General features: G+C 38.5%; 1 protein-coding gene across 1 annotated transcript in view; it reads right to left on the reverse strand.

Moving 5' to 3' along the window:
* Positions 1 to 684: 684 nt before the first annotated feature.
* Positions 685 to 23241, reverse strand: part of KCNN2 (potassium calcium-activated channel subfamily N member 2) — a 292772-nt gene continuing 270215 nt past the window's right edge. Inside the window, exons 7-8 of the mRNA XM_073677198.1 lie at positions 13585 to 13654; positions 685 to 1532 (exon numbers count right to left, since the gene is read on the reverse strand). Coding sequence (XP_073533299.1) covers positions 1245 to 1532; positions 13585 to 13654 — 358 coding nt within the window. The 3' untranslated portion in view covers positions 685 to 1244. The remainder of the gene's footprint in view (positions 1533 to 13584; positions 13655 to 23241) is intronic.

The following is a 23241-nucleotide window of genomic DNA, read 5'->3' on the forward strand; positions in this document are numbered from 1 at the left end:
AACACCTGAAAAAGTGCTGAGAAAATGCTGAAAAGACGCTTCCTATTTATTGGTACTGTAAAACCTCTTTGCTGTTCATATGTGTAGGCTTTTGAGTGTTTTTTAACTGCTTTAGGTTTCCAAAAATGCCAAGCAATTATAAGAAGTGAGAGGACCATTCTTCGGGCATTGCACTCTGCAGCCGCTCCATACTTTACAATATATGTCAATGAGAATGCTATAAAAAAATGACCAGAAGATGTCTTTGCGTCTTTTGAAGCGTTTTTTCACTATTCTTGCCACAAAAATGCCAGTGTTTCATTCATTACTTAAAGGAGTTAAAAACGGCTGAAAATTGCCCACAAAATACTTACAAAAATGCTGAAAAATAAACAAGTTTACAAAACAGCTCCTAGGAAAAACATTTACCAAAACATTTCAGGATAAAAAAAAACCCTGTCATTTCCAGAAACCGTTTCCGCTTGAGAACCTCAATGTTGTCGCCTGCCTGAAAAAACATCATGTGAACAAACCCTAAGATTCTGGAGATTTTGATTAAATTAAGCAACAATATAAATAATATGCAACAATAGAAATCCTAGATGGAAAGACAATAACCCGCATCATATGTATCAATTTTATTATACAAAAAAAGGAAAAGGAAAATGAAATAGTTGAAAAACATAAACTTTTATTCAAGCCTGGATAAATCTACAACCGAGAACTAAGCTATATATCTTAAGGCAAGGTCTAAAGGTAATATAATGTATTTATGCATTTATTATTTTATAATATTATACAGTTAAAAAAAAATAACTAAGCCTTTTTGGCTATCATCCTACTTTTTTCAATTCATAAATAAATAATTTTATAAAAATCACATTGGTACATATCACTTGGTTATTTCAATAAACTTGCCTAATATAAGCAGAACCCATTGTATGAACAGAAGTGACCATACAATTATGTTCAGAAATTAATATTTTTTATACTATATAGTAATAAACTTTGTTTGAAGTGCATGAATAAAAAGTTAGTGAAACAGAGAAACAATCTATATAGCAATGTTAGGTGCATTCACTGTGCATCTCAAAGAAATAATAAAAGAGTTCTCACTCTATTTGGCCTAAAACGTTATGTTCAGGTTTCTAAGATTCTGACATCAGAACCCAGATAACACTGATTAGAACCATAGGGCTTTACAATAAAAGCTAAAATATTGACCATATGATGGCAAAAAGTCTTTTTGGTTAACGTATTCCCTTCTAACTACTTTCTGATGAAGTTGGAGGTGCTGTGGATGAAGACCGTCGCCTTCTTGACACAGACCGTGATCGTTCCATGCTGTATGCAACATGCTGATCGTAATTCTGCAGCTGAGTTTCAACCAAGTCCCTTTGCTGTTGGCTGATTGCCTGACTAATCAGTCCAGGGAGAGCTTGGATGCTACCAATTAATGTCTCTAGTTTTGTCTCTAAGACAACAATCCTCTTCTCAAAGTCTTCACTTCTTTCATTCAAATCGGAGATCATGTCATACATGATGTTTTGGGTCTAGGAAGTAAGAAAGGAGATAAAAAGAAATCGCTTTTTATTAAGTTATTGTACACAATCTTTGAAAACCATTCTCTAATGACATTCACAGAGGAATTTTAACATTTCCTAATATTTTATGTAAACTGAGGAAAAGGAATAGAATACGAATAAGCCTTTATCAGCTCTTTAACATACACAGTGCTGGCCAAAAGTATTGGCACCCCTGCAATTCTGTCAGATAATACTCAGTTTCTTCCTGAAAATGATTGCAATCACAAATTCTTTGGTATTTTAGTCCCTTCATTTAATTTGCTTGCAAGGAAAAAACACAAAAGAGAAAGAAGCAAAAATCAAATCATTGATCATTTCACACAAAACTCCAAAAAAGGGCCGGACAAAAGTATTGGCACCCTCAGCCTAATACTTGGTTGCACAACCTTTAGCCAAAATAACTGCGAACAACCGCTTCCGGTAACCATCAATGAGTTTCTTACAATGCTCTGCTGGAATTGTAGACCATTCTTCTTTGGTAAACTGCTCCAGGTCCCTGATATTTGAAGGGTGCCTTCTCCAAACTGCCATTTTGAGATCTCTCCACAGGTGTTCTATGGGATTCAGGTCTGGACTCATTGCTGGCCACCTTAGAAGTCTCCAGTGCTTTCTCTCAAACCATTTTATAGTGCTTTTGGAAGTGTGTTTTGGGTCATTGTCCTACTGGAAGACCCATGACCTCTGAGGGAGACCCAGCTTTCTCACACTGGGCCTACATTATGCTGCAAAATTTGTTGGTAGTCTTCAGACTTCATAATGCCATGCACACGGTCAAGCAGTCCAGTGCCAGAGGCAGCAAAGCAACCCCAAAACATCAGGGAACCTCCGCCATGTTTGACTGTAGGGACCGTGTTCTTTTCTTTGAATGCCTCTTTCTTTTTCTGTACACTCTATGTTGATGCTTTTTTCCAAAAAGCTCTACTTTTGTCTCATCTGACCAGAGAACATTCTTCAAAAACGTTTTAGGCTTTCTCAGGTAAGTTTTGGCAAACTCCAGCCTGGCTTTTTTATGTCTCGGGGTAAAAAGTGGGGTCTTCCTGGGTATCCTACTATACAGTCCCTTTTCATTCAGACTTCGACGGATAGTACGGGTTGACACTGTTGTACCCTCGGACTGCAGGGCAGCTTGAACTTGTTTGGATGTTAGTCGAGGTTCTTTATCCACCATCTGCACAATCTTGCGTTGAAATCTCTCGTCAATTTTTCTTTTCCGTCCACATCTAGGGAGGTTAGCCACAGTGCCATGAGCTTTAAACTTCTTGATGACACTGGGCACGGAAGACACAGGAACATTCAGGTCTTTGGAGATGGACTTGTAGCCTTGAGATTGCTCATGCTTCCTCACAATTTGGTTTCTCAAGTCCTCAGACAGTTCTTTGGTCTTCTTTCTTTTCTCCATGCTCAATGTGGTACACACAAGGACACAGGACAGAGGTTGAGTCAACTTTAATCCATGTTAACAGGCTGTAAGTGTGATTTAGTTATTGCCAACACCTGTTAGGTGCCACAGGTAAGTTACAGGTGCTGTTAATTACACGAATTAGAGAAGCATCACATGATTTTTCAAAGGGTGCCAATACTTTTGTCCACCCCCTTTTTTCGGTTTGGTGTGGAATTATATCCAATTTGGCTTTAGGACAATTCTTTTTGTGTTTTTTTCATTGAAGATAAATTAAATGAAGAGAATAATACCAAAGAATTTGAGATTGCAATCATTTTCAGGAAGAAACTGAGTATTATCTGACAGAATTGCAGGGGTGCCAATACTTTTGGCCAGCACTGTAAGTATTACTACTTTCTAACAGATAGCTATGAAATCAATACATGGTTAGATAGATAAGACAGACAGACAGATAGATAGATAGATAGATAGATAGATAGATAGATAGATAGATAGATAGATAGATAGATAGATAGATAAGACGGGTAGATAGATAAGACATGCAGATAGATAGGTAGATGGATAGATAGATAGATAGAAAGATAGATAGATAAGATGAGTAGACAGATAGATAGATAAGACATGCAGATAGATAGATACGACATGCAGATAGATATGAGATAGATAGATAGATATGAGATAAATAGATAGATAAGACGGGTAGATAGATAGATAGATAGATAGATAGACGGACGGACAGATAGATAGTGTGATTAAACAGTAGGAAAGTTTTGATATGTAGCAATGGATTTACGCGTCTCAGGAAATTTGAGTCAAATAAAGGCATTCAGAGGAGTTGAGTTTCTCAGCAAAATGAGTTGACAGAAATTTGATAGAAATGTAATTTCTCGTCCTGAAGTGGCAGGTAGGTAGATAGTGGGACCGGCCACTCACTCTCATTCTAGTATGGGTTTTTACGTAAATCCTCATTAAAGGGGTTGTCCACTACCAGTGCAATCTCTTTTCAAATGAATTAGTTCCCCCTTATAAAATAAAAACACCTTATACTCACCTGCTGATGCCGTTCCAGCGATGTCGGTGCCGGGTCTACTGTGACAGTGTTATGCCACAAGACCCCTGCAAACAATCAGAGGGCGCAAAGGCTGTTGCACTCTCACTTCTTCTGCTTGTCTGAGGTTCACACCTTTGGTTGAACCTCGGACAAACAGAAGTAGTGAGAGTGCAGCAGCCTATTAGTTGCCAATGATTGGCTGTGGAGCTCATGTGGCATAACAATGTCACATGAGCCCAGGGATACCTGGCACCGACATAGCGGTAACGTCGTCGGGACTGGAGGCAAGAAGATATTTTTATTTTATAAACTACTTTATTTAAAAAGTGGTTGCCCAGATAGCGGACCTTTTTAAGCCTGGTGAAGCTAAACTTTATGGAGTGTGCAATGAGTGAAGACTGAGCCAGAGAACTAAGGAAGTCATGTTGGTTTACTGGGTGGGTGGAGTGAGGGGTTTAATCCACATCCACTTGGTGATATATTATTTGATTTATGTATTGATTAGGAAAATCAGAATAATGTTTATGTAGTGGCCAAATGAAAGGGGATGTATTTTATTGTGTAATGTGACTTTCTCAACGGCGCATGACGATTATAAATCTGACTGTGGTCAGTCTTGAACCTAATGAAATGCGGCATTTAAAAAAGTTCTTCTTCTGTCAAACATCTATCCCAGAAGATGGCAATCCTATGACCTCATTTGTGCCTGAATTGTTAGATATGACATGGACAGAAAGATATAGAAATGCTCAACATCTATAATTTACAGAACATGACACTATATGAGCGCTATAGGAGCCCTTATGGTCTCTAACTTCAGCTCTGAAATCTGTAATCAGGAATCTCTGATAATCAGAAGCAAAAAGCCAGTGAATTGTAAGGGGCGGCCATCCTATCATTCCAGTCAATTACTTTTTCTGACTCGCCACTCCTCACTTACAGAAAATTACAGCTATTTGCAGACTGCTGGGACCCCTTTAGATCAGATATTTCTGATGGACAATTTTCTTTTTCTCCCATAATAATACCAGAATTTTTGAAAGACATTTAAATGTAAGAGCTTTTTAACCTAGCATTGCGCTGTTCGGGTAAGCTGGTTCAGATTGCAATATGGATTCCATTTAGCATAAAATGTGAAATAACCTTTCCTCCCCCAGGTGTGAACACCAGTAATGTAGCTCCTTAATTGATAAAGTACGTGTACATGACATGGCATGTATGGGATCATATGCTAGCAGTTTGTGTAAGTGGCAAGCACAGTACTGTCATCCGCAGAGAGAAATAATAAAACCACAAGTACATTATAGAGCCTGCGCTCATTCTGTTGTTTGAGGTTCCTATGGCAACCATAACATTACTGAAAGGAGACAACAGTACTTTTGCTGTATGTATTGTATGTGGGAGTCACTTCTAACGTTCACATTTCTAACCACATTGAACTGATGGCAAAATGGTTCAAGTTATTTTCTAATTTTCAAGAAGACAATGGACTTATAGTTCTGCCTCTGGGTAATTTGCATTTGTCTATAGAATACGATAAGGACAGAAGTTTTGGGACACATGTCCATCATTGAATTCAGGTTTTACAGGTGCTTCTCACAAAATTAGAATATCATCAAAAATGTAATTTATTTCAGGTCTTTAATACAAAAAGTGAAACTCATATATTATATAGAGTCATTACAAACTGAGTGATCTATTTCAAGTGTTTATTTCTGTTAATGTTGATGATTATGGATTACAGCCAATGAAAACACAAGAGTCATTATCTAAGTAAATTAGAATACTTTATAACAACAGCTTGAAAAATGTTTTTAAAATCTGAAATGTTGGCCTGCTGAAATGTATGTTCAATAAATGCACTCAATACTTGGTCGGGGCTCCTTTTGCATCAATTACTGCATCAATGCTGCGTGGCATGGAGGCGATCAGCCTGTGGCACTGCTGAGGTGTTATGGAAGCCCAGGTTGCTTTGATTGCAGCCTTCAGCTCCTCTGCATTGTTGGGTCTGGTGTCTCTCATCTTCCTCTTGACAATACCTCATAGATTCTCTATGGGGTTAAGGTCAGGCGAGTTTGCTGGCCAATCAAGCACAGTGATACTGTTGTTTTTAAACCAGGTAATGGTACTTTTGGCAGTGTGGACAGGTGCCAAGTCCTGCTGGAGAATGAAATTTCCATTTCCAAAGAGCTTGTCGGCAGAGGGAAGCATGAAGTGCTCTAAAATTTCCTGGTAGACAGCGGCGCTGAGTTTGGTCTTCATAAAACACAGTGAACCTTCACCAGAAGATGGCATGGCTCCCCAAACCATCACTGATTGTGAAAACTTCACACTAGACCTCAAGCAGCTTGGATTGTGGCCTCTCCACTCTTCCTCCAGATTCTGGGACCTTGATTTCCAGATGAATTGCAAAATTTACTTTCATCTGAAAACAACATCTTGGACCACTGAGCAAAAGTCCAGATCTTTTTCTCCTTGGCCCCGGTAAGACGCTTCTGGCGTTGTCTATTGGTCATGAGTGGCTTGACACAAGGAATGTGACACTTGTAGCCCATGTCCTGGATTCGTCTGTGTGTGGTGGCTCTTGAAGCAATGACTCAAGCAGCAGTCCACTCCTTGTGAATCTCCCCAAATTTTTGAATGGTCTTTTCTTAACAATCCTTTCAAGGCTGCGGTTATCCCAGTTGCTTGTGCACCTTTTTCTACCACACTTTTTCCTTCCACTTAACTTTCCATTAATATGCTTGGATACAGCACTCTGTGAACAGCCAGCTTCTTTAGCAATGACCTTTTGTGGCTTACCCTCCTTGTGTAGTGTGTCAATGACTGCCTTCTGGACATTTGTCAAGTCAGCAGTCTTCCCATGATTGTGGAGCCTACTGAAACAGACTAAGGGGCCTTTATAAATGCGTAGGAAGCTTTTGCAGTTTTTTTTGTTAATTATCCTAATTTAATGAGATAATGACTTTTATGTTTTCATTGGTTGTAAGCCATAATAACATTAACATAAATAAACACTTGAAATAGATCACTCTGTTTGTAATGACTCTATATAATATATGAGTTTCACTTTTTGTATTGAAGAACTGAAATAAATTAGCTTTTTGATGATATTCTAATTTTGTGAGAAGCACCTGTACATTCAGTCCCATAAAATCCAGCCCCTCGCCATACAGTCACCTTTACCATCATTTGTGAAAGAAAGAGCTAATTGGCTTAAAGTGTCATCCTGTAATAAGACCTCTCCGTTGTTACAAGTCAGCCCGTGAAATTTCTTCCATGCTAAATTGCTTCCCTCCAGTGAATGGTATGAATTAAAACTAGAAGTGTTTAGGAATTACAGCAACTTATCCACAAAGTGACAGACCACATAGAGTTACACCGCGGGGTCACCAAGTGCTGAGACCATAGTGCATAAAATGTGCCAGGACTCTGCTAACTCAATAAGTGAGTTCCAAACCTACTCCGGGATTAACATCAGTGCGAATGTTGTGCGTAATATTGGGTTTCCATGGCTTAGCAGCATCAGATGGAGTGGTGTAAAGCAGACCACCAGACTCTGGAGCAGGGGAAATGTATTCTGTGGAGTGACAAATCACACTTCTCTAACTAGTAATCTGAGGGTTGAGTTTGGTTTGGCACGTTATTAGGATGACTGAGCTCCATTGCATAAAGCAAGGTCCATAATGGTATGCTTAAGTGAGTTTGATGTGAAAGAACATGATCGTTTTTTTTGCAGAGCCCTGACCTCAACTTCACTGAACATCTTATGCCACGGCCCCACTATCAGTATTTTGTCAGTGTTCGGTCAGTACTTTTTCTCAGGAGTGGGAGGAAAATTTATGTTGGAGCACTACATCTGAACACGGCCTCGTAGAGCTGTGTAATGGTAGCACATCGGTCTCTGTGACTGTTAGCACTATTCATCTACCCTTACTTCCGCATATAGTTCTACTCGGTTTCTTCCCTGCTCACTACACTAATTTTTGTTAATCAGCAGCAGCATGTATCCCTCTTCTTCTTCTGGAGTTACTATAAATATACAACAGCTCTTTTCCTAAAGATTATGGCTCACTACCCGAGGATGGGACAAGAGGATAGTGGTACCAACTTAGCAAAGCTGCCTACATGTGAACGGTTCAGATATCAGATATCTGCAGAAAACTGCCACCCTTTACTGACTTGTGCAATAGGTCCTGCTTGACAGACATGTGCAGTTCAGCCTGACAAATGCCAGGAAAGATACTGCTTGCTTGTAATTCGATTAACATCCATTATGCATTCTTTAATAAAAATGTGGCTTCTAGACATCTCGGGACTAGTAAATTGACTAATAGGCTATTAAAAACTACACTGGAGTTAGAGGACATATTAATATTAATATTTGAGTATAATTGTTTGATAACTTCATTTAGTGCATATAAAGTGTTATGCGAGCAAATGATTTTTATGTATTTGGAAACTATAATTACACAATGGGCCTGATTCATCTAGACCAGAGTTGTTCACATCGGTTCTGATAAGGTGACGTGCTAAAGTCAGGCGCTCCTGATTTATGATGTGCTATGCCAAAAATCTGTGTGCTACACTATGTGTGCTATATCAAAAATCTCACTCCTGTCAGGTACTGGGAATGCCACAGCTCATCATGAATTTGACAATCTGCGGTGTCCCGCTCATGTCACGCCCCTGTCCCACACCAGCTCCACATATTTCAACAGAGCTGGGAGAAACTGACGTAAAGATGCCAGAAGTTGCAAAATTTAGGCGCAACTGCAAGTTTTGCCTAAATTTTGCAGCTTTTCAAAGTTTTTGCTACAGAATTTTGCCATGAAAGCTTTGATGAATCAGGCCCATAATTTTTTTCATTGATATAAAAGGAAGAACTAAGAGCATCATTCATTATTTGCAGATTTTTTTAGTCACTTTTCTTTTTTGATTTGTTTTTTTTTAGACGACTCTTATGCTAAATGCATCAAAATGGTGGATGTGATTGTCTTTTTTCCGCCACCATTTCTGTAACTTTTTAGTGCAAAATTTCTCAAAGATTTTGATTTTTTAGCTGGTGAACATACAATCACTCCAAAGAAGGGAACTAGAATACAGTTCTACCAAATTTTGCAACTTTTTAAAAAAGTTGCAGCTCTTGAATCTGTCTAAAGCATCCGTAAAACCACAATGACATAAAAAGCATAAAACAAACTAAACTACAAAAAGCCAACTTGAAAATAGGCACAAATCTTTTGAAGATTTTTTTGCAAATCAAAAAGTCACTATTTGAAAGGTGTTCAAGCCCAAAAAAATGGCAGAAATGCTTTGATGAATGGAGCCCAATACATTTAAACTTGGCACCTTATGTTTGCATTAGAAACGATAGTTGTAGAGCCAAAACGTTGCATAAAAGTGGTGGTGAATAAACCCATTGAAGACTTTTTTTCCTCAAAACCTGGTGCTGTTACTTTTTTTTTATGTCTCTTGAAATTGCAAATCCAAGAAGGAAAACTCTTGGAATTATGGAAGTCACAGGATTGATTGACATTTTTTAGTGATATACAAAAAATGGAAACAAATCTTTCAAAACAAAATAATTTACTTTGTATCTGGTGTGAGCGCCAGAAATACATACACTTAGCCTCATTGATAGCTTGCCAAGGCGTGTATCTTTCTCTCTACCTGTGTATTAAGGGTTTTGCCATGGTGAACGTCCACAAATTATCTAAATCCACTGCTGGTAGCAACCGTTGCAATTGCCGACCAATGACGTCCCAGATCTGCTCTATGGAGGCAAGTCTGGAGACGCTGCAGGCCATGGCAGCAGGTTTAAACAATGAAGGCTGATCTTAGTAGGAGCGTTGAAAAACGGCTCCTGGGACACTTTGGAGAAATGGACATACCATGGTTCCACAACCAAATCAATGGAATGCTGAGCTGTTAGTGTACCTAGAATGAAGACTAAGGAGGTCCGGCTAAAACTATGCCATTCCTTGCCATATTCTCGGGAGTAGAACCGGTGTAGCATTTCCTCTTTATGGCATTGCCCATATGATCTCCAGACCAATGTCTGGCTATCATTGCATCCAAGATTAAAACAGGACTCATCCCTGTAGAAGATAGACCTCCATTCCAACCTCTATTCTCCATCTATAGACCAATAGGGCAATGCCATTAAAAGGCCTTCAGTAGGGAACCTCACACCAGATTTGCATGCCCAAGTATATGCAGTGTGGCAAAATATTCCTCAGACAACCATTAATATGTGATAAATAACATGCCAAGGCATGTAAGTGCTTGTATTCCTGTGCGTGATGATCATACTTGAGCCTGAATAAATTGAGATGTTTTGAAGATTTACTTTCTATTTTTTCATAATTTGCAGATCACTAACATGTCTGTCTATCCTGTGATGTCCACAATTCCATGACTTTTCTTTCTTGGAGTCACAATATCAATGTTGACTAATGTATGTTGCATCCATGTGTCATCTGTTTGAAACACCAGTGCATAAATTAGGCCTTAACCCCTTCATGATCGGTTGATTTTCCTATTTCCTATCGTTTTCCTGAGGCGACATCACTGGTGGTTTTCACTCTATATTGTGAAGTATAGAACACAATTGGTTAAAAGAAGTAATAAAATGGAAAATGTGCACAGCAATGTGGTTTTGGCATGGCTGGGCATTATGTTCATTTTATGGGGAACTTGTGGTGCTTTTTCAGGTGGATTCCAGGCAGTTGTTTTTAACACTGTTCATTTTAAAATAAAATGTGTAGGAAAATGTGAAAGGTGCAATGGAATGGGGAAAACTACCACTATTCCAACACTGCTTTTTGAGGGTTGTTTTTTTTTACAACAGTCATTGTGTGATAAAAATATAACCCAGCATCCTCTAGGTCGGTAAAAATACAACAATACTAGACTTGTGAAGATTTTTTTTTTTTAAAGTTGTGAAAAAAATATGAAATTTGTGAAAATAAAAAGTTTTGTGTTGCTATTTCTTTTCTCCATTGATAGAGCTATGTGAAAGCATGTATTTGTGAGGTTAGCTAACAGTTTTTATTGGGTGAGGAGCAGCAGCTAAAAATGGCAAATTCTAGCATTTTGATTTTTTGCATTACCGTGTTTACTGTATGGGTTAAATCATTTTATATGTTGATAGATTTGACCTTTACAGATACATCAATGCCAAATATGTTTATTTTCTATTACTTTGTTTTTAAAGGAAGAAAATGGGGGTAAACGAATTTATTTTTTTTTACATATTTTTTAAAAAAATCTATTTTTCATTTTTTTTGAGTCTCCTTGCTGTATACATTACAAAGCCAAAATTCCACAGTATTGCAGTATGTAGGGAATCTAATGGTCTCCAATGAAGCCCAGTCTAAAGAGTACTAAGATGACAGCCATGGGAGTCTTCAGCAGACCTCCAGCTGCCATGACCACCCATTGGCACCTGGTGATCATGTCAAATGGGGACCGATGGAAGCACAACATGCAGCAGTACCAGGATCTGAGATTGGCTTCGATCACTGTTAGAGGTGAGTGCTGACTGCATAACAGAGCCGGCATCTGCTGTACTTAGAGCTCAGCTTCAGAACCCACTCTATACACCTGCATCTGCGATAGGGCGCACCAATACGTCCTTTGCTGAGAAAACGTTAATGTCCTCTTGTATCCCTATAGTGATTAACATGTCAGAAGGTGAAAAATGTGTCATTTTTTATTACAGATAACATCACTTTCCATTATCCTTATGCATTTATAAATCATGGAAAATTGAAATTTAACTTTAATAGATAAAAAAATATTAATTAAAAATGACTTCTTCTTTTGCTTGTCAACTAGTTGCAGAAGGGCAATAAAGGGCATGTAAAATACAGTTTATTATATACTCCTCTGTCACCTTTTATATATTTTTCAGCTGACAATCATAAAGTCTTGATTACATATTTATAAAGATTTCAAGCTTTACCTACTTGTTAAATACTTAATATTTAATAAGTGCAATGACGTACACAAACAGTACATGAATTTAACAGAATAAATAGTTTAAGGTTTTGCCTATAAAAACTGGTGGTCATGGCCCCTACAAGGCATAGTTCTGATGTCCGATATAGTGTTCATGTTGTAAAAAGTTTTTTGTTAATAAAGGACAATTCATTAATGTGTGTAAGGCTCTTTGCATGCTTTTGTAGGATCATGGCCAATGTCACTTTGGTTTTAGCTAGTTTATGTAAATGTACACCTACAGGTTAAACACATAAACTTGATATTTCTACTAAAAGATTTCAGGAAAATAGTGCAGATTTAGAGTCTATGAAGAATCACGAATGAAAAATAATGGCCAGCATAAGCGTCATGAGTCAGTCACCAGCCAGTAGCAGTGTATGTATTAATTTGAAGAGCAATAGGGTGCAAGGAGAGTAAGGTATAATGTTAGATGAAGTGATCAGATTGTGAAGAAGATTGCATAGGGAGGGCTGGTAGTAAACTGAGAGATGTAGATTAAGTGCATTGAAAAGAGTTAGACAGGGAATGCAATAGGCCTCCCTGAAAAGATGTGTTTTTAAAGCGCACTTAAAACTAGTTGTTAGATTGTCGGGGTAGCTCATTCCAGAAAACTTGTACAGCCCGAGAAAAGTCTTGGAGGCTAGAGTGGGAGGTTTACATTAGAAATAAAGATGATTCCAGCTCTTGCATTAAAGAAGTTGTCCACTACTTGGACAACTGCTTGTCATAACCTCACACTTGGCCCCGATAAAATAAAAAAGCTTATACTTACCTTCCGTGCTGGTACTTGCAGTCCCGGGGCTCCGGTGCTGTTCTTGTGACATGTGACCCCTGCGCCCAATCAGCGCTGGTGTCACTGTTCCCACCTCCTGTCAAATTGAACATGAAGAGGAAGTCAGAGATCAGCAGCAGCCCGGACTGCCTCTTCATGTTCAATTTGGCCCAAGGTGGGGACAGTGACGCCAGCGCTGACTGGAAGCTGGGGTCATGTGTCACAACAACCGTACAAGAGCCCCAGGACCGCGAGTGCCAACACCGCTGGAACGGCGCAGGCACGGGAGTTGAAAATAGACTTTTTTATTTTATCAAGGCCAAACATTTAGCTCAAGAAGGGGTTGTCCAAGTAGTGGATAGATGGATAAAATGGGGAGGAATAATTAGTACTAAGTTACAGTAATTGAGACAAGAGTGAATCACGACAACAAAAAAAGTTTGGGCTGTTTCTAATGAAAAGTAAGGTGGATTCTGAAGATATTTTAAAGGTTCAAGAAGCAGAGGAGTGCAAGTGATTGTATATAGTCAAACATGACCCCAAGACAGCTATTGTGTTGTCTAGAGTAATGGTGGTGTCACAAGCTGAATGGGAGATTCAGGTTTAGGTATGTTGGGAGATTCAGGTTTAGGTATGTTAGTAGATTTTAGTAACAGAAGTTTTTGAAATATCCATGATGTTAGAGACAGCTAGCAATCACTGGTACTTGTGTTTTCCAGCAGTGCTAGAATGGTGTCACGAGAAGAAGTATATACTTTAGAAATTTCTATATATTGTTTCTACTCACCTTTGCCAAATCCACTAAGGTGTTAGCTTGATCATTTAGTTTTCGTTGTTCCATTTTAACACTTCGTAACCTGGAAAAAGAATAGGTTATAGATCTATTCCCATAATTTCCTGAGCCTTACAATGACATGCATCTTGCAGTAAAAGTTCATAGTTATATGAGAAATGTCTTGAGAAATCTGATCAGTTTTGTTATGTTTCTGTAGAATGAAAAGCATGCGTCTTCAACACAGCAAAGCATAGAGCAAGGAAATGTGATGTCGTTAACTCCGTCATTGTTCTAATTGAATATAGTAAAAAGAAGAGAAAAGCAGCAAATATCATGACAAGCAGGTACAGGAAAATATACCAAACTATAGAAGTAACTATAATATCTAATGTCCAAGCATATGCTCTTCCCTGTATCTGCATGTGCTGATACAAGTATAGCCCTTTGTAGTTTGCGATGGATTGGTTAGACTGTGTTTGATACCTTTTGATGAAAATTCAGTGATAAGTGAGAATTTCCATTACATAAAATCATTATTAAATTGACCAGCAGCTAAAACAATAATTACAAGGTGCATATTGCAACTGTTCTCAATGTATTGATATAAGATGGAATTAATGCTTTCTAGTTAGAGTCTTGTATGGCTCCATGTCTCATCTCCATGTAATAATTGTATTAATATTTCCGACTTCTACATGGTCAGATTAATACATTTATGGACTGTCAAAGCCGCTGAAAGGCTGTAGAATTGTTGTAGTCAATGCCAATTACTCGTGATAATTACAATACACACAATCAGGGACTTGTAGATGAATGACTTCAGTTGCTGAGTTAATGCATCTACCTGTAAGGTCAGATATTAGCAAATAAATGAACACTTTTAGATTACTAAAAAAGGGCTGTAGCGTATCACTGAAGTCAGAAAAATGTGTACACCATATCTATGTTGGTCATAGGATTAAAGAAATATAGAGATATTTCATTGAAATAATGACTTTCTATGGGGATTACTTTCCTTGGGCTAAAAATGTACTAAATTGCTTCCAAACTTTAGCTGCTCTGGTCAAAATATAAGAAACCAAGTGACCCACAGACAAAAACGTATTTTAAAGTAATGTCCTATTAGATTGGCTTTTATTTTAAGATAATCTGTCAATTATATGTGTAATTTTTTGCTATGAACAGGCTATAAAAAATGATCTCACACCTAAAATTTGCACAAGGATTTCTATGACTCGAGTTATCATATATAAATATATTACTCTAAAATATACCAACCAACACACCATTTTCAATCATTACAAATCTGTTTCATTTCTCTCCTCTAAAATACTAAAGAGCAATGCTATAAATTTCATAAATGCGATTATAAAAGACACTCAAGTTCTATTGTTAGGTCTGGTGCTGTCTTTACTATATAAGCAGAGACACTGCCATAAAGCAGATGTATCCATAGGCTTGGAAGGTGTCTTGCTTAAAGAGCATAGATTCTGAGGAAAATTCATCAAGACTAACAATTCCTCCACCCGTCTTGTAGAAAATCAACTGGAGTAAAATGCTTCAAAATTCATTAAAATACGCATCTTCAGACTGTCTGCGTGCCAAAATCAGAAATCTACTCTATTTGTGTGTTAGAGTTGATTTTGACAATAATTTACACCACTTTCTGGTGTAAAATAAATTTTATGTGTTGGGACTTTCGTTGGCCATGCCTTAGACCAACCACATGTTGTGCAAACATTTGCTACTTTTATAAGACAAAAAACTGGCCATAATTGGAAAATGAATATCCTCCTTTATTTATCAAAGCTATCTTAAAGCTGACATGATTTTCTTTTGTTACAATCTTTGTATAGCCTGAACTTAACAAAAGACTACCTGTTAGAGAGCTGACAGAAATGCATATTTCTGAATTGATAATAAGGTAATCTGATAGCATCGTTATTACTTTATACTGTTTTATGGCTGGAAATGATATTGCTAATAGATGATCTGAAGGATAATTGTCATTTTTCATACCAAGAAAATCAATTAGTATAGTTGAGCAAAAAGCCTCATGCTACTTTGTCCATTTTTCCATGACACCTGGACCAAAGCAGTCTTCACTTCTGGAGGACGGTATCCTCGGCTTGCCATACTGGGCACTTCTGGCATTTACTAGATCTTATTATGTCATGAGGCCTATTGGCCTATTGACCAGGCAGTGCATGAAAACCCCTAGAGGTGCCCAGGATGTCAGGATGAACACTGACCTGGACTGGCTGCCATGGAGGACCAGACTGGTTGCCAGACCAGGGCATTGCAAATATTTTTTCTCAACTATATCAATTACTACTGTCCACAATGGGAAATGTAGAAAGTTTTACAGTTCCTTCATTGCTTAATAAATATCTGAAATCTCCAGCTCACAAGCAGATAATTTAAAAAAGTTCCACACTAAGCTATAGCACGGTCATCACATTTTAGCATATGGAGTACTAACACTTTGATAAGTAGCCCGTTCAATTTTTAGGATGGGCTGCACTAGAGCAGTTGTAAGAAAGTACCAAAAATAAAGCACATTCTTAGGTAGGAACTGTAATGACAAACCTATATTAATACATTGCTTTGCCCTTTATAGCAGATAACACAGATGCTGACTCTATTTTTGTTCCTTTCTCCCACCTGATCCAGCTTAGGGGCACAACTATAGGTGGTGCACCTTCCATAGTTAAGTCTCTAAACAGGATCAGGTGGAAGGAAAGGGCAAAAATAGAGTCAATATTGGTATTACTTGCTATAAAAGCCCTGGTGCATGGCAGAGACCCACAAGACGATACCAATATTATTAATAGTATATGGTAGGTGTAAGTTATGCCACTACTCTTGTGTAGTTGTTTTCATCAGAAAAGCAATGTAACTTAACATCAAAGATTGTGAGTACTCCATATAGTAAGTTTGTTTAAACAGGTGTGGAATCCATTAAAGTAACTTAATACATACTTTTTGGAAATTTGGAAAGGGAACACTATAACCTGGTTCACATAGGAAGTTCTTTTTCTCAAAACAAAAAGTAAATACAAAAAAAGAGGTGTATAAGTCTTTTCTTTACACCCCTTTAGAAGCCACTATTGGCCGTGGTTAAAATAAATATATTAATACTGTAGCAATAACTGCCCTATGTGAACCTGGTAATAATAATATGCAAAACCTCTTATTATCAATGAATAAATATAAATTAATAGTGTGAAGAGGTCCATTTAATCTTTAATTTCACTTATCACAGGTTTACGATCATGACTGTAGGTTAAGATTTAATGACAGCAATCATATCAATAACTCATTTGTGATTGACAGGACAACAGCACATCTTCAGGAGCTGGCACCCTCTCAAGCATCAAAGTTAATGATCCATAGAGAAATAATCAGGTCTTGGCATGCAGTTGTAAACAGTCTTGAGAAGCTGGACACAGCGTGGACACAACGTAACTTACTTCCGAGCTCTATTTTCATTTTGTAGGAAAACAAAGAAATAAATAAATAAAAAACAAGACAAACAAAGGAAAACCTGTTTATCATAAACTGTAAGAAAATATACATGTTAAGGGAGATTTAGAAACTGCACTTTTTTATTACTATATATTTCCTTATGTTTTCTTTTCATTTATTTAAGTGGCTTTCTGGGTGTACATACAGTATTTCTGATGTAACTATGTCTGTCTTCATTATCTCGTATGGTCTAACATTTTAACCATTAGCATTGGATCTAGGAAGTCATAACTGTTGTGTTTCTAATAATATTTTAATCTTTATAGCTGGGGACCTCTAAGAATGCATACCTCTTTAAAAACCAAGTACAAACTGCAAGGAAAAAAAAAGTAATTATCCTAATGCTAATTTTTAGAATCAATTGTTAAAGAGGTTGTCCACTACTTTAACACTGATGGCCTATCCTTAGGATAGGTCATGAATGTCTGATCGCTGGGGGCGCAACTCCCGCACCCCCGCTGATCAGCTGTTTCTGGTGTCAGCAGCGAATGGAACTGACCACTTGCGGAGCTACGCAGCTCTGTCAACTCTATAGTGGCCACGGCCAGGTACTGCACATCCGCCCCCTATGGATTTGAATAGGGGGCGGATGTGCAGTTCTCGGCTGCAGCCAATATACAGTAGACAGATCTGCGCCGTGCAACTAGTAATTTCCAGCAGTCACGAACGCCGAGAACAGCTGAACGGCGGGGGTGCCGGGTGTCGCACCCCCAACTATCAGACATTGATGACCTATCCTAAGCACTGTGCACTGCGGGAATTCATGGGTTTCTGAGCCAGGACCAGAGGGTATGTATGAGTTATACATACTCCTGACCAGTGGGCGTGACCCGCTTCTATACACTTGTATGGAGCGAGACCATGGCCTCTAGTTGGCCATGTCCACTGGACGGCTTCGTCACAAGACGGGGCAAGGCCTCGCTCAAAACACGTGTATGGAGCGATGCCACGCCCATTTGACGGGCCCTAGCTGGGAGGATCTAAAGCACATACATACCCTCCGGTCCCGGCTCAGGAACCACCAAATCCTTGCAGTGTACAGTGCGAGCGCTGGGGGGGATTCATAAGTCTGCAGCCACACAGATTGACTGCAGAATTATCGATTTGGACCAGACAACCCCTTTAAATGAAGCTATATAAGGAATGAGAGATGTCTGCCACTCAAGTATTGTTTCTACAGCATATGTATGTACTTCCAGATAACCGCTCTTAATTATTCCATATAATACCTAATTTTCTGCAACTGTTTTAAGTTGTTTCAAAAAGGTTACAAAATATTAACACATTTTTAAATAAAGACAAAAATAAATCCAGACTGGCATATTTTTCATGTGTCACATATACTATATATTTAACAAATTTGCAATAATAGATTTCCAGTCTTGAAATCTGGCAATCATTGATCGCATGGTTGCTCAGTGGTTAGTACTGCTGCCTTGTATTTCTCAGATTGTGTATTCAAATTCACGAAGGACAATATCTGCATGGAGCATGTATGTGTGTGTTCTCCCAGTGTTAGGCTACGTTCACACACTGCGTATTTGCTGCTTTTTTTTACGCGCGGGTATTTTCCTGCAGTTTTTACCTGCGTTTTTTTTCGCAGGTAAAAAAAACACCTCCATTCACACACTGCGTTTTTTGCTGCGTTTTTTACGCATGTGTTTTTTCTGCAGTGTACACTACAAAGACAAAGTTTGTTGAAAAAAAAGAGAACCAGGAACAAAGAATCCCAAAATAGTGGGATTTCCGGTTCCTGTTTTCCCTAGGGCTGCCCCCGTGTGACGTCACATCCTTCATTTCTCCAACACCTCCGTAAAAAAGCGCTGGAATTACGCAGTGTGCGAACACCGCTGCGTAATTCCATCGCTTATAATGGGCACAATATGGGAGAAAGCGCAGGCCGCGGTGCGTAAAGAATTGACATGTCAATTCTTTACGCAGCTGCGCATTCGCGCTGTGTAAAATTACACAGTGTCTGAACGGCAAAGTGAATTTCCCATTCACTTTGCCGGCAGACACAAGGCACATTGCGTATTTTGAAAAAAAGCGCGCAAAAAAGCGCGCAAAAATATGCGGTGTGTGAACTTAGCCTTAGCGTGGGTTTCTTCCCACACTCCAAAAGACATACTGATAGGGAATTTAAATGAATAAATAAATTACCTCTATTGGCATTTCTATGATATAGGCTCCATTCTCCTGAAAAGAAACTATAATGTAATGTGTAAGCTTGGGGAAGTTTATGTGAATCCAAAATGATTGTGCGACATACACAATCTAGTAATATCAATGCAGAGATTAAACCACTGTAGACTATATCCCTGAGAGTTCTACTACAAATGTTAGAACACCTTTTGAAAGGGAATCTTTCACCAGGTTTTTGCTGCCCCACCTGAGAGCAGCATAATACAGGGGCAGATACACTGATTCCAGCGATATATGACTTAATGGGTTGCTCGATGTCATTTTGATAAAATTACAGTTTTCTCTGGTGCAGATCTAGCAGTGCTCTGAATGCTGAGCTCTGTATAACCCTGCCCACTCCATTGATTGGCGCTTTCAACCCGTGTATGCAGAATGCTGCCAATCAGTGAGGCTATACAAATCTCATGAATAAGCTTAACTATCTGGTAGCAGGTTTACTAATCCTCTAATGATAATCTCCTGCTGATAAAGCAGTAATTTTATCAAAACTACACTAAGCAGCCTAGTAAGTAACACATAACTGGAATCAGAGTTTCTGTCTCTACATTATGCTGCTCTCAGATTAGGTGGCAAAAACCTGGTGAAAGATTCTCTTTAATATTAAATGGGGACTCTCACATGCAGGGGAGATGTCAAATTGCAGTTTGTATGATGATATTTGTATGCATGGTTGAATAAAAAGGATTGTTTTCACTTGAAATGTTCCATCAATCTTTACAATTTGGATAATATTTATAAGAATCATGGAGTTCATCAAAATCTCAAGAGGAATATTGAAGTAACAAACAAACATAGAACAATAAAAATAATCTCTATAAAATACTATATTAGGCTGCGTGCCCACAATGAGTTTTTTAAGCGTTGCTGCAGAAACGCTTAAAAAACGCATGGTAGAAGGCCTGCCATGGTCTCCAATAATAATCCGCATGTGCTGTGCACATGCTGCGGAAATTTCCGCTGTGGATTATCATTGCTGAAAAAAACGCAGCACTACCAATTATTTTGCAGAAGCGCTGCGTTTTCGCCGCCATTGACTTGCATTAGAACGCATGCATTCCGCTTCACTAGATAAGGACTTGTGGAATACATGCGTTCAATGTGCGGATGGTACCCAGGTCTAGAGAAGAGGAGACTCTCCCTCGGACCTGGGTACCATAGAAAACTGTAAAAAAAAAAAAAGAATAAAATAAAAAATAAATATATACTTACCTTCTGGCAGCCCCCGGTATGCTCCTCCTCTTATGCCGGCAGATCGCGATGGACTGGAGGACCTGCGCTGACGTCATAGTCATGTGACGGGTCACGCGACGCTGACGTCAGAAGGTCCTTCAGTGTACCGCGATCTGCCGGTAGCCGGGACTGAGCGAAGCAAGACACCGGGGGCCATCGGAAGGTAAGTAAAGATTTATTTTTTATTTTTTGACATTCTCTCGGGTCACACTATATAAATTCATGCCGTTTGCATGGATTTATATAGTGTGACCAAGTTGTCAAGCACTTTCCAAGTGATGATAAAATGGCTTGGAAAGCGCTTGACAACCCGCATGCGGAAATGCATGTGAAGAACGCTTCACATCCGCTTGTCCCTGGCAGGAAAAACGCATGTACAATCCGCATGTACAATCCGCATGTACTATCCCCATGCGTTTTTTCTGCCAGGGAGAAGCAGAAATGCTCAGGAAAAATCCGGAGCATTTCTCCATCGTGGGCACATAGCCTCACATTTACAGATTCATTCAATAAATGTGCTGAATACAGGGGAGCCCCTAATCTGTATTCTATAATATAAAATTGCCAATATATTGAAAATAGAAATGTGATTTTCTGTCCAAGATGGAACAGGTAACAACAACAGATAGTAGGAGGTAGGAAAACAGCCTCAAAATCCAGCAACAGCTCACACTATAGTTGTGGTGTGAACTGGTGCCAAATTGGACTAGTCAAACAGGTATACAAAAAGATAAATCAAGTATAATGTTTTCAAATTACCATTTAAGGTTTTTAAAACACTCTTCTTCTCCTTGAGCAAAAAAACCTAACCCAGAATGCTACACTGCTTGTTTGGTAGAAGCACAGTAAGTAATTTGGGACATCAGTCATCAGTATTGATCGGAAGGGTACAGTTGTTTAATTCAACTACTAAAACAGTTGCTATCCCACCTCTAGCATAAAAATGGAACAGACCCCAAAATGCAATGTTGAAAAATAGGTACATGTAGTTTCGTGCCTGGAAATGAAAATATGACAGTTTGCAGAATGGTCTTGTGGTGTAAAGTTGATAAATTTGATTATTAAAACTGGTATTCAAAAAAAATTATAATGTGCCCAATGTATAAAAGATTTTAAAAAAATTACACCTCTGCTAATTTTCAAATAATAGAACTGAACATGAAAAGCCTGTTAGTTCCACATCTGAAAAGTGTAACAGGTCATTGCATTAGGAGGGTTCTAATAATGCACTTGTACAACAAAGAAGTATGGAAAAAAAAAGTAAATAAAATGTTTAACAACATGCACACTTTGTGAGGTAGACAGTTGATTTTAAATTTCAGTATTCTGGATATTTGTAATTTGCATTTTAAAAAAAATTATAAAAAAATGATGACTTCCCTGCGTGTGACACACAAGCCTAGGTTTCAAGATTCTTCTTTACTAGCAAAATTATGACACATTATACATTAAACTGCCACCCTGGTTTGCAATTGCAGTGTTTGAAGAAGACTAAAAAATGCTGTTATTAAGATGTTGTGCTGTTATTTCAGTATATTACAGATCAATGAATTTACAGTCACACTAAATATGCAGGTACAGTACATTCTATCTTAGTTGAATCTTTGGATTATTATTCACAAACTGAAGCACACAACCATTTTCAATGTGCTTCAATACCAGTCCAGTAGTACAACACAATAACACAATCTAATTTGGGCCTTTTTTGTCTCTATGAAAATGAGCTGTGCTCTCTGATTTCCTAACTTTACCCTGTAAAAGCATATAATTGTACTGCTTGGCCTGCCCCCATCTTTTATAGAGGCTGTAGTAGTGACCCCTGATTGGCTGCACTAGACCATATGATGTGATAGCTGCAGGGCACTATGGTTAAGCCCACTTTGCCACACATGATGTCATTAGCCTGGCCTGTGACTCTTCAGAATTGTATGAAAAGTTGGTGGTGTTTTTTTGTTTTTTTTTGGCCGATCTGTGCATATCAAATCACAAACTGTTTAAATTCGCAGGGACCTAAGAATTTCAGGAAATTGGACTGATGTACAATACAAGAAGTTCGCTCAAGCTCACTCTCAACTTCTCAAAGTCCCAAATACATTTTCTGGACACCACCATATACATCAAAGACAACCCCATACAAACATCAATTTACCATAAACCCACAGGACGTCCGGCATATCTTAGATGGAAGAGCTTTCATCTAAGACACACAAAAAAATCCATCATCTGCAATCAAACTCTGAGGTACGTTCAAATCTGTTCAGACAGTAAAGACAAAAAACTACAGCTGCTATCACATTCCTACAACAAGGATACCATCCGCTGGTACTAGATGAACAGATCCACAGAGCTACAAGGATCCCAAGAAGCAGACTCCTGGATTACAGACAGAGGGAGGACAACAACAGGGTGCCTCTTGTGGTCACATACAACCCCCACATGAACATCCTAAGGAAAATTGGGGCTGATCTCAATCCCATATTCCATAGAGACCACAAACTGAAAAAAATATTCCCAGAACTACCACTTCTCTCCTACAAACAGCCCCCTAACTTAAGGAATTGACTTGTCAGAAGTGTCCTCTCATCACCATCAGTGACGGGCACATTCCCATGTAGCAATAAAAAATGCAAAACTTATACCCACATATTACCATCAAATACAGTCTGCATACCAAACACAAATCAGGACTATAAAATCATGGATTTCTTT

This window comes from Phyllobates terribilis, unplaced genomic scaffold (genome assembly GCF_046119375.1).
Source record: "Phyllobates terribilis strain yellow unplaced genomic scaffold, ASM4611937v1 Scaffold_1__5_contigs__length_1240528914, whole genome shotgun sequence".
Taxonomy (NCBI): domain Eukaryota; kingdom Metazoa; phylum Chordata; class Amphibia; order Anura; family Dendrobatidae; genus Phyllobates; species Phyllobates terribilis.